This window comes from Odocoileus virginianus, chromosome 1 (assembly GCF_023699985.2).
Source record: "Odocoileus virginianus isolate 20LAN1187 ecotype Illinois chromosome 1, Ovbor_1.2, whole genome shotgun sequence".
NCBI classification, from domain to species: domain Eukaryota; kingdom Metazoa; phylum Chordata; class Mammalia; order Artiodactyla; family Cervidae; genus Odocoileus; species Odocoileus virginianus.
Window position 1 is genome coordinate 52,677,971 of NC_069674.1, and position 12,362 is coordinate 52,690,332.

At 34.4% G+C, this 12,362-nt stretch overlaps 1 protein-coding gene across 2 annotated transcripts in view; it reads left to right on the top strand.

Annotated features, from left to right (window-relative positions):
* The window catches only part of BBS9 (Bardet-Biedl syndrome 9), a 436,742-nt gene that overhangs the window by 120,315 nt on the left and 304,065 nt on the right, over positions 1–12,362 (top strand). For both annotated transcript variants that reach the window (XM_070468373.1, XM_070468376.1), the window contains 2 exons: positions 6,342–6,525; positions 7,233–7,362. In XM_070468373.1, coding sequence (XP_070324474.1) covers positions 6,342–6,525; positions 7,233–7,362 — 314 coding nt within the window. The remainder of the gene's footprint in view (positions 1–6,341; positions 6,526–7,232; positions 7,363–12,362) is intronic.

Here is a 12,362-nt window from a genome sequence, read left to right on the forward strand (position 1 = left end):
TAAAAATATCTTCCTTGTATACTTTTTAAACTTAAATAGATACAATTTATTTAACATAAGTATTATAAACTGTATAGTATTATAAACTGTATATAATACCGTTATTTATCTCTACATTATGGATCACATTTTCCTGTTTCTTTACATGCTTGATAATTAAAAGGAAAATCTAAAACTACTAAAATCCACATTTTGGGTGGTTCTTTCCCTGGCTTTGAGTAATTTTCTGCATGAATGTGCTGATATGTACTCAGCTTATTTGTGAAGATACTTAACAGATCTGAGTTCTGTCCCTGTGCTGCTAAGTTGTTAGTAGATGCCAGGATATAGTCAGTTTTACTTTGTCCGAAGCTACATACTTTTGTGTTTCTATAAATCTTCATGTGCTTTGGCCTGGAAGACAGTTAAGTTACTTGGAAACAGTCTGATCCTTTTTGGTCTTGCTTTTGAGTCTTGTTAGGCGGGACCAGAGCAGGGCTCATTCCGGAGCTACTTGCACACCCTCCTGAGGTACTGCCCTTCTGAATGTTCTTTCCAAGTCCCTGTAAATTATGAGGTGTTCCAGTCTGGCTTGTGAGCACAGGCAGTATTCCAGGCCCTGTGTAAATGCTGGGCACTGTTACCGCTAATCCTTTTGGGTGGTTCTTTCCCTGGCCTTGAGTAATTTTCTACATAAATGTGCTGATAAGTACTCAACTGAATATCTGAGAGAATTCTTAACAGGTCTCAGGGCTCTGTCCTTGTGTTGCTCTCTCTTTTTTTGAGCATGCTGTCTTGTGAACTCTAGCTGCCTTGGTTTCTCTCAACTGTCAGCATTCATCTCCTCAACCCAGGGGGCCTTGTGGGCTTTGCCTGGGTTTCTTCTGCCTGTGCCATGGCCTAAAAACTCTCTCATGGCTGGGGCAGTTATACCACTCACCTCATTTGTTTTCTGTTTTCAAGGGATTGCTGTCTTTTGTTTTCTGATATCCAGAGCCTTGCAAACAGTTGTTTCAAACATTTTGTCCATGTTGTGGTTGTTTTAGGTGGGACGGTAGAATCTTTTTCCTGTCACTGTATCATGGCTGGAAGTGGAAGGATTTTAAAATGATTGTTCTTAGTAAACTACTGTGCATTTTGAGACTCATTAGTTTAGAATGTGGTATAATTCTTAAGGGAAATTTGCAAAGAGTGGTGCTCAGTACCTAATGAACTGAAAGTATTTAGTGGCTGGATCGCAGCCTGTGGCCTCAGAAATTCTGCTTATCCGCTCTGAATGAATTGTCATCTCTCAGAGTCAGGGACACATCAGCCTGAGTTACAAGTGCTGACAAATATTGCTAGAATGCAAGTCTATTAAATTGTAATGAGAAATGTAACTACCTTAGGACTTGATGTTCATGTCTTTTGTTCAGTGGAATCTTTCTGCATAGGTGAACCTCACTTGAATTAAGTGATAATTGAATAATTTGTGTTTTTTAAAAAACATTTAAAAAATTTTGACCGTGCTGGGTCTTCCTTGCTGTGCAGACTTTCCTCTAGCTGTGGCGAGTGGGGGCTACTCTCTAGTTGTGGTGGGAGGGCTCCTCATTGTGGTGGCTTCTCTTGTTGTGGAGCCTGGGCTCTAGGGTGCATGGGCCTCAGTAGTTGCATCACGCAGCCACAGTAGTTGCAGACCTGGGGCTCTGGAACACAGGCTCAGTAGTTGTGGTGCACAAACTTAGTTGTTCCATGGTATGTGGGATCTTCCTGGCCCAGGGATCAAACCTGTGTCTCCTTCATTGATAGGTGGATTCTTTTATCACTGAACCACCAGGAAAGCCTGAATGATTTGTCTTAAAAAATTTTTTTTGGTTGTCAAATGATTTGGTGTTGAATCCTAGTTTAGATGAAGGTAATCTGATGCATAAATGTGCATAAATGCACGTTGACTATATGCCCTGTGCTGTCCCTCTATTCCAGATTCTTCTTATATACATACTGATGATATTTGCCTCTCTGACTAGTCCCATTTAGATTTCATCCCTTCTTCAGATACTTTAATCCTAAAGTAGATAGATTAATACCTAAATCATTTTTTGGATGGCATGAAATTTATATGTATCTTTAATGTGACTTTTCACATCTCTTCTTTGACCTTTCGTTCGTTGATTCTTGATTCTTGCTTCAAAGCCTAACTTTGAGGGTAATCTTACTTCCTCTTTGTCCAGATGCTTTTGTACATTCATCTCACTGTCATTGCCATTTACAATACATGCCTATCATCCAAAGCCTTTCAAAATAGTATGCTTTATATTTTCTTGATTTAGAAACATTAATAATTGATTGGGGGCTGATTTCTTCTTTACATGTCCATTTTACATTCATTCCTTCATTATTTTAGGAAACATTTATTAAACATTGACCATGTTGTGAGAGATGAAGATATGAAGATACCCCGGAGGAGCTCTTATGTATAGAGGATCCTATCTATACTACTATAGTAGCTTGACAACTGCTCTATATATGCATATTAATATTTTCAAAATTGTTTCAATATAAAAATATATTTATAGCAGTATTGACTGTAGGTTGTTGATTTTTAAATTTGATTTGCAAAGTAAATGCAACAGCTTTCTTACGGAAAAATTTCAGTGGAGCAGGTATCTTCTTTATGTGTATTTTTTCCAATAAGCCATGGATCCTCCCCTTCCTGACAGGACCTTTATACAGGCAGCTCATTTTGCATGTGATATTCTTCCACCCTCTTCTCTACCTGCCTTTTTTCTCTTTAGCTTTATTGAAGTATAATTGACAAATAAAATTATGTAAACCTACTTCATACAGTGAGATGTTTTGATATATGTATAAATTGTGAAATGATTACCAGAACTAAGCAAATTAACTTATCTGTACCCTGATGTGTATATACATATATGTGTGTGTGTGTGTGTGTGTACATATATGTGTGTGTGTGTGTACATATATGTGTGTGTGTGTGTGTGTGTGTGTACATATATATATGTGTGTGTGTGTGTATGTGTGTGTACATATATATATATATGTGTGTGTGTGTGTGTGTGTGTGGTAGGATCATTAAGATCTCTCAACAAATTTTGAGTATACAATACAGTATTGTAAGTATATGTACATTAGATCTTCAGAACTAATTCATCCTGCATAACTGAAACTTTGTACCCCTTGACCAGTATATCCTCGTGTCTCCCATACCCCAGACCCTGGAAGTCAAAATTCTACTCTCTGCTTCTATTATTTTGACTTTTTTAGATTCCACAGATAAGTGAGATCATACAGTATTCATTTTTCTGATCCTGACTTATTTCACTTAGCATAATGTCTTCCAAGTTCATCCATGTTATTGTAAATGGCAGGATTTTTTTCATTTTCAACTCAGTTCAGTCACTCAGTTGTGTCTGACTCTTTGTGACCCATGGACTGCATCATGCCAGGCTTCCCTGTCCATCACTGACTCCTGGAGCTTGCTCAAACTCATGTCCATTGAGTCAGTGCTGCCATCCAACCATCTCTGTCACCCCCTTCTCCTCCTGCCTTCAATCTTTCCTAGCATCAGGGTCTTTTCAAATGAGTCAGTTCTTCGCATCAGGTGGCCAAAGTATTGGAGTTTCAGCTTCAATATCAGCCCTTCCTGTATCATGTTTTCTTTAGCCATTCATCCATCATTGGAAGTTTGGTTGATTTCATGTTTTGGCTATTGTGAATCATGCTACAGTGAACATGGGATGGCAGATATCTCCTCAATATTCTGTTTTCACTTCCTTTGGTTATGTACCCAGAAGTGGGATTGCTGGGTCATATGGTAGTTCTATTTTTAATTTTTTGAGGAATCTCCATATTGTTTTCCATAGTAGATGTAATGTTTTATATTCCTACCAGCAGTATACAGGGTTTGCTTTTCTGCACATTCTCACCAACACTTATTATCTCTTTTCTTTTTGATAATAACTATTCTAAAAGATATAAGGAGATATCTCATTGCATTTCTCTGATGGTTAGTGTTGGTGAGGATTTTTTTTTTCTTTTTTTATTGGTGAGCATTTTTTAATATATCTATTTGTCATTTGTATGTCTTATTTTGAGAAATAAGACATTTAGGTCTTTTGCCCAGTTTTAAATCAAGTTTTTGTTTTTCCTTTATATTTGCTGTTGAGCTGTCTGATATTAACTCCTTATTGGATATATTTTCTCCCATTCCATAGATTGTCTCTTCACACTACTGATTGCTTCCTTTGCTGTGAAGAAGCTTTTTAATTTTTTGATTGAATAAAAGACTTTAAATTTATAATGCTTTACAGTTTTCAAAAGTTTCCACATATATGATTTCATATAATCCCATAATAAGCTTTCTCTCTTTTTTTCCCCTGTAGAAGCTTTTTAGTTTGATAAAATCCCCTTTGTCTATTTTAATGTTGTCTGTACTTTTGAGGTCATATCTGAAAAGTCATTGAGCTTTTCCCTATGTTTCTTCTAATGATTTTACAGCTTTAGCTCTTATATTTAAGTCTTTAATCTATTTTGAATTTGTTTTTTGTATATAGTATGAGATAGGGGTTCATTTCATTCCTCTGCATGTGGATATCAAGTTTCCCAACACCATTTTTTGAAGATACCATCCTATTCTGCATTGTATGTTCTTGGTACCTTTGTTGAACATGAGTTGACTGTAAATGCAGAGTTTTATTTCTCAGCTCCCTGTTCTGTTCCATTGGTCTAGATGTTTTTTTTTTTATTTATGACAGTTCCATGCTGTTTTGATTAGAATAGTTTTGTAGTGTATTTTGAAGTCAGGTAGTATGATGCTTCCAGCTTTGTTCTTTTTGCTCAAGATTGTTTTGGCTATTTGGTGTCTTGTGGGTTCACATGAATTTTGCACATTTATTTCTGTGAAAAATGCCTTTGTAATTTTGATAGGGATTTGCATTTGTAGATCACTTTGAGCAGTATGGACATTTTAATGATATTAATTCTTCTAATCCATGAATATGGCATATCTTTTTATTTTAACTCTTCAATTTATTTTGTCAATGTTTTATAGTTTTCAACAAACAGATCTTTACCTCCTTGATTATACTTATATGAGTGTTTGAATTGCTAAATAGTTAATATCACATGGTTCAGTTCAGTTCAATTAAGTCGCTCATTCGTGTCAAGCTCTTTGTGACCCCATGGACTGCAGCACGCCAGGTTTCCCCAACTCCCAGAGCTTACTCAAACTCATGTCCATAGAGTCGGTGATGCCATCCAAACATCTTATCCTCTGTCATCCCCTTCTCCACCTGCCTTCAGTCTTTCCCAGCATCAGCGTCTTTTCCAGTGAGTCGGCTCTTAGTGTCAGGTGGTCAAAGTATTGGAGTTTCAGCTTCAACATCAGTCCTTCCAATAATATTCAGGACTGATTTCCTTTAGGATGGACTGGTTGGATCTCCTTGCAGTCCAGGGGACTCTCAAGAGTCTTCTCCAACACCACAGTTCAAAAGCATAATTTCTTCGGTGCTCAGCTTTCTTTATAGTCCAACTCTCACATCCATACATGACTACTGGAAAAACCATAGCCTTGACCAGACAGACCTTTGTTGGCAAAGTAATGTCTGCTTTTTAATATGCTGTCTAGGTTGGTCATAGCTTTTCTTCCAAGGGGCAAGTGTCTTTTAATTTCATGGCTGCAGTCACCATCTACAGTGATTTTGGAGCCCCCCAAAATAATGTCTGTCACTGTTTCCATTGTTTCCCCATCTATTTGCCATGAAGTGATGGGATCAGATTCCATGATCTTAGTTTTCTGAATGTTGAGCTTTAAGCCAGTTTTTTCACTCTCCTCTTTCACTTTCATCAAGAGGCTGTTTAGTTCTTTGCTTTCTGCCATAAGGGTAATGTCATCTGCATATATGAGATTATTGATATTTCTTCTGGCAATCTTGATTCCATGTTATGCTTCATCCAGCCTGGCACTTCAAATGATGTACTCTGCATATAAGTTAAATAAGCAGGGTGACAATATAACAGCCTTGATGTACTCCTTTCCCCATTTGGAACCAGTCTATTGTTCTGTGTCCACTTCTAACTGCTGCTTCTTGATCTACATACAGATTTCTCAAGAGGCAGGTCAGGTAGTCTGTTATTCCCATCTCTTTAAGAGTTTTCCACAGTTTGTTATATCACATGGTAAAAGGGGCAAAAACTACTAGAGTCTACAAAATATCAAAAATATGGTAATAGGAGAAAAAAATGAATGAGGATTAATCTTTATGCCTGCTTTGTTGTAAAGCATTTCTTAATTGTATTAATATCAAAGTGAATGAAATTATATTTTTAGCAACCCAGTGATCATAAGTTTTCCCTTGCAGGTAGATTGGACTCTAAATATTGGAGAACAAGCCCTTGATATATGTATTGTATCTTTCAATCAGTCAGCATCTTCTGTTTTTGTTCTTGGTGAGAGAAACTTTTTTTGCCTTAAGGATAATGGACAAATTCGATTTATGAAGAAACTTGATTATAGCCCAAGTTGTTTTCTCCCGTATTGCTCAGGTGTGTAGAAAGATTTTCTTTTATCTTTTCCATATGTCATGACTATGTTATATACACCAGAAAAAGCCAAAGTCACTCACATATTTTTTAAAGAACTAGGAGAATAGTTTTATACTGAACATGTAATGGAAATTTTGGCTTTTAATGTTTGAATAGAGGTTTGATATAAAGCACACATTTGGTTTTGTCAGTCATTTTACTTTGTACAAGATGATTTGTAGAATTGGCCTCAGGTATATAATAATGCTTTCCAAGATGTGGCTATTCAAGATGCTTCCAAGAGAACATCAGACTCTTTTATAAGGAGAAATGAGCATAGTAATGACTCATAGAATTACTTGTCTGTAGTGAAAGTCTAATAAATCAATAGCTTAAATATGTTAAATATATTAATCAAGTTCATCCTTTTTAGATAAAATGCAAAAATGTTGGCCACACTAGTTATAGTTTCTCTAGTTATATATATAATTTTTATATATTTATAAATGATTTAAAAAATTTTTGATACTAGTACCTTGAAATTGAAAAACAATGTTTTATTATTTAAAATCTTTATGCATTAAGCCAAGATATTATAATTAATTTGTATAGAATTATACAAATTATACATGTATAATAGAATGTATAAATAATACATTCTAAAAGGATGTAAAAACTGTTGAAAATGATTTTTTTCTTACTATTCTTTTTCTATCTTCCATCCATAGTTTCTGAAGGAACAATAAATACTTTGATTGGAAACCATAATAATATGTTACATATTTATCAAGATGTGACACTGAAATGGGCCACTCAACTTCCCCATGTTCCTGTAGCAGTAAGAGTGGGCTGTTTACAGTAAGTGATTTAATTTAAAGAGTATCTTTATCAAGGAATTCACTAAAAGTTTTATGAAAGAATTTTTTATTTTATGAAATTTTTTATTTTATGAAATAATTATGAAACAGTGATTTTACTAAAAAATGACAAGTGATGTTGAATATCAACAATGAAGATAATTTAAAATATAAATTTTTTTAGAAAGGAAGTGAAAGTGTATTCATTCAGTCATGTACGACTCTTTGAGACCCCATGGACTGTAGCTTACCATGCTCCTTCGTCCATGGGATTTTCCAGGTAAGAGTACTGGAGTGGATTGCCATTTCCTTCTCCAGAGGATCTTCCCAACCCAGGGATCGAACCCAGGTCTCCTGCATTGCAGACAGACGCTTTACCGTCTGAGCCACCAGGGAAGTCTTTATTAGTAAAGGAGAATATAAAAAAGCTTTAGTTAGCATTTTTAATTGTTTTTCTTTAGTATCTCTAGCAAGATATTCTTTATAAATTTAAGATTTCAAGAAAATAGTTTACCTGATAGATAATTTTCTTTAAAATAGAAGAGGATTTCTTTAAGCATTTAATGAATCCCATTTAGAGATCACGTCTTATTAGACTGTGAGGATGTTACACTTAAAGGCTTGTTTCAGAACTTACTGTGTCAAATGGTGCAGAATTGCTTACTGAACTGAACTGAACTGATGTGTTTAAGACAGTGTCGATTTTTTTTTCAATTTTTTAAATTGGAGTATAATTGCTTTACAGTGCTGTGTACCAGTTCACGAAGTGAACCTGCCATGTGTCTACATATATATTCCCTCCCTCTGGAGCCTCCCTCCTGCCACCCCCACCCCATCCCAGCCCTCTAGGTCATAACAGAGTGCTGAGTTAAAGATCCTTAGTAAAGATCCTTAAAAATAAAAAGCTGTTGAGACATAAAGGGATGAACTTTAGTAATGGGATGGAAATCTGGGTACAATCCTGCTGCATGTAGGGGGCGGGGTTAGACGGCAGGGCCACAGTTTCTCTTGATGGTGCCAGGAGGAAGCCAGACAGCTTAAGTTTTAAATGGGGGCCTTTTTGCATTTAAAATGAAAGACAAAATTCGTGTCTTAACATGAACTCTACAAAATCTGTCAAAAATAGCAATAGTTTGTCAGCATATGAGGCAAGATCTTGACAAACTCTTTAACATCTCAGATTATGTTTAGAATTAAAAATCTCGATAAATGATAAAAATCTCGATAAAACCAACTTTCTATGAAGCTTCATGGATTCCCAGATCTACTCAGTTCTGCTTATTGAGATAATTTTATTGAATGTTTAAAAACCATATGGAGAATTTGTCAGTGATGCTCATAGTATCTGATCAGTGTAACTAATCCCCCCAATTTAAGAAGCTGAATGTAGAATATTACTGTGGAGGCTCTATGAAAGTCCTTTATATTTATATTAATGGTTAATCTGAAGCTTACATATTGGAAAAATGAAAACAATGTTTTGAAAACATTGAATATTTTAAAAAGAAATTGCTTCTCATATTTTATGAGAAAATGCTGTGCACTTAGCACAAATTACAGTTCTTTTGTGTCTGAAGAAAAATTTAAAATCTTGAGGTTAGCTTTTTCAAAGTTTACCAGATGGTCTTTTTTTTTTTTTTTTCAGATGGTCTTTTAAGTTCAACCAAACACTCAGATTCACCAGACATTTTATATCAGTTTTACTTACAAGGATTTAGAGCAGGAAAAATATCTTGCCAGCAGGGCAGTATCAAATATTTCTCTTCTGGGACAGTAATTCTTGCCGCAGTTCATGTATCCACTCAAGAGCTGTTCTGTTTGGCTCCCCAGGTAACAGCTCAGGTGCAAGAATACAGTCACACTGGTGGGTGTGTGACCCATCCTGGCTTAGGGTCTCAGCGCCCCTAGGAGCCAGTGTCTTTAAACACTACAAACTCATTGTGGCTTTTGTGTGTATGTGGGCCATGGGAGAGTAATGGGTAGAAAGACCTTACTGAGATAACATCTTTAGCTGAAGTATTTAAATTACACTTGTAACTTGTATTTACAAGGGATGTACCTATTTTAAGAGTTACCATACTCAGAGAAACTCAGAGATATGGTTTCTCCACAGATATTTATGGTTAATATATAGTTTCTGGTCCAGTTGCAACTCACAAGTCAAGGGTCATATAATAATTGAAAATATCTTAAGGGAGGAATCAAATTTCTCTATAGTATGTGCTGCAAGATGCTTATATTCAAAATTTGTCAGACCTAAATGTAGGCATTTGTAAGTGAAATTTCCTGTTTCTCATAGCTTTTTAAAGATCATAATTATAATTAAGTGCAACTATTACCATTCATAATTTCCAGTTAATAGTAATAATTTCTAATTATTCATTGGAAGATTTTCTTACTTTTATGCACTTTAACATAAATGTATAGGATTAGACAAAGAATTTCATTGTAATTTTTAGTGGAATTTAAAAAATTTGTTACTGAATTAACTATAGCATATCTGTATTTAGAAGGTATTATTTGAAGTTAGAACACTTAAATAACTTTGTTTCTGCTTTTTATTACCTTGAGGGTTAAACTTTTTTAGGAGAAGCTTCCTTGGCTGAATGTGTTTATTTGTAAAGGAAATTGCTGCTATTTTAATATGTTTCTTTTCAATGAATAAGAAATATTGGATTTGGATCAAGTTGGTGCAATTATACTTAATAACAGCATTTTCTTCAGAAACTAGGATGCTTAATTTCCTCCCACCTCCTCCTACTTGGCAGTCTTGGTCCTGTCTACCTTGTTCATTATAAACCAATTTAAAATCTGTCTGGGTTTCCTACTCTCTTTTCAGGATAAATAGCACTCTTGACTAGAGTTTTTTAGTCTAATTCTTTTAATTTTTGTTTGTTATACTCTAGGAATGTGAAATAAATATACAGTGTACAGAATCAGAAGAGCCCAAATGTGATAATGTTCTTTAAATTCTTAGCTGTTACTATTTTCCTCTCATTGCATGAAGTAGCTGTGGAAGCCTGGCTGAGTATCTTACCTCTGCTACGGTCAGTTTCCCAAATGGCAAATAAAGATCATTGTTTATCGGTAATGTTATTCTCTCCAGAGATATGAAATGTATCTAAAAGTGGAAGTCTATTTGAATGGACGTTCAAAGTGATGGGAGCCTTTCCAGACCTTAGCTGGCAGCCACAGCCATTGTGCTTTAAAATCTTGTTACAACTCATTTTGTAGTATAAACAATTTGGTCTAGTACTGTATTTTTCTTCCTAGACTGTATTTCATTATAGTAACTTTTTATAACCATTGGTATTTAACGTTTTATTCTTTAGCTTTCATTGATAGAGTATTATTAACCAGAATGTTTTTTATTTCTTTTCTGGTTTTTCAGATTTACTCTTTGAGTCCTAACAATTCACATAAATAAGTCTTTTCTTTCTACCCTGATCTCCTTTGAATCTCTGGAATATTCATAGTTTGTTGGTGACTGCTCTTTGCTTTTCCTCACTCCTTAATTTGATCATGCACTGTTTTAATGTAGGGACTTGTTCTGCTTTTGCATATCACATTGAATAATCAGTTAGAAAGCTGAACATATGGTGTATGCTTGGTAGATACATAAAAGCCATTGTGCTTTGGGTGTGTCAGGATAAGGGGTGGCTAGAAAGACCTTATAAGGGTTTTTCATTTAAAACCCTTTTTAAATATGAAAAAATTGAGACTCATAGATAGGATATTGTTTTCTTTGAAGACATTTAGTAGCGATTTTAAATTTCAAAGAGACTTTTTCTTTCATTTTTAGTCCAACATTTGTGGTTAATTTGTCTTTTTTTCCCCCTTTGTGGTTTGTAGAAAGAATACTGGCCTATATATACACTTTTTGCTATGTTATATTTTTAATGATTTCCTTTGTGGCTTAATATTCCACATAATATTTGTAAATATTCATGGAAGTAGGATGGAGAATATATTGTGACTTTCAGAGCCTGTGCAATCTTATTGATATTTTCCTCTTTTAATCTGTTTTAACTCAGGAGTGGAATGTTTGCATTACATTACTATATTTTCTGTAAATTTTTTGTTGACTATCTAAATATTTTTGACTTATATAATCTAGTTTTATGTATTCAGCTTATGTTTGTGATATTTATTTTATTTTATTTTTTGGTTAGTTTAAAAAATTTTGCCCATATAAAGTGATCTTTTTGTGTGTGTGTGCTTTCATTAAAAAAATTTTTTTTTTTTGCTGTTTTGTTTTCTTTGAGTTCACTTTGTTATTAATTACTGGCATGCTGTTGTCTATGGTTTTTTAACCTATAACTTTATTTCAGGTGTATCTCTTATAAACAGAATTTGATTGGATTTTTCAGCCATTTTGAAGGCTGTTGTCTTTTAATCCATTTAAAATTGCTACATTTGATGTATTTTGTCATTTTTCCTCTTCTGTGATATTCCCTATTTTCTTTGGTTTCCATTTCTTGTATGTGAGTTGTGGTTTCTTTGCACTTGGATTCTTCCATGTATTAGATATTACATACACATACATATCTCTTTATTTTTATCAGCTATAAATTATTATTGTTAAATTAGTCTAATGGTTTTTTAAGAATGTTTTGTTTTCACTTTTTATTTAGACAATATAATGACTTTAATATATTTTTTCTATGTCCATTAAAGATTGTGAATCTTTTTATTTCATGAATTATAGTTTTTTGACTTACTGATTTTGCTTCATCTCTCAACAGGATGATTTAATGTTCCCCAAAATGGTACAAGGTGTTATATTGTATGGTAAAAATTTTTCATCACATTTCCTCTCGTACTTTATTGATGTTGCTCCTTTAATTTTTAAAAAACAATTTTTGTGAAAAAATAACTGTGATTTTTGTAAAAAGTATAGAACTGGGTGCACTATTTAAGACTCAAACATTATCTGGAATTCCCTGGCAGTCCAGTGGTTAGGACTTAGCACTTTCACTGTCGTGGGCCTGGATTTGATCT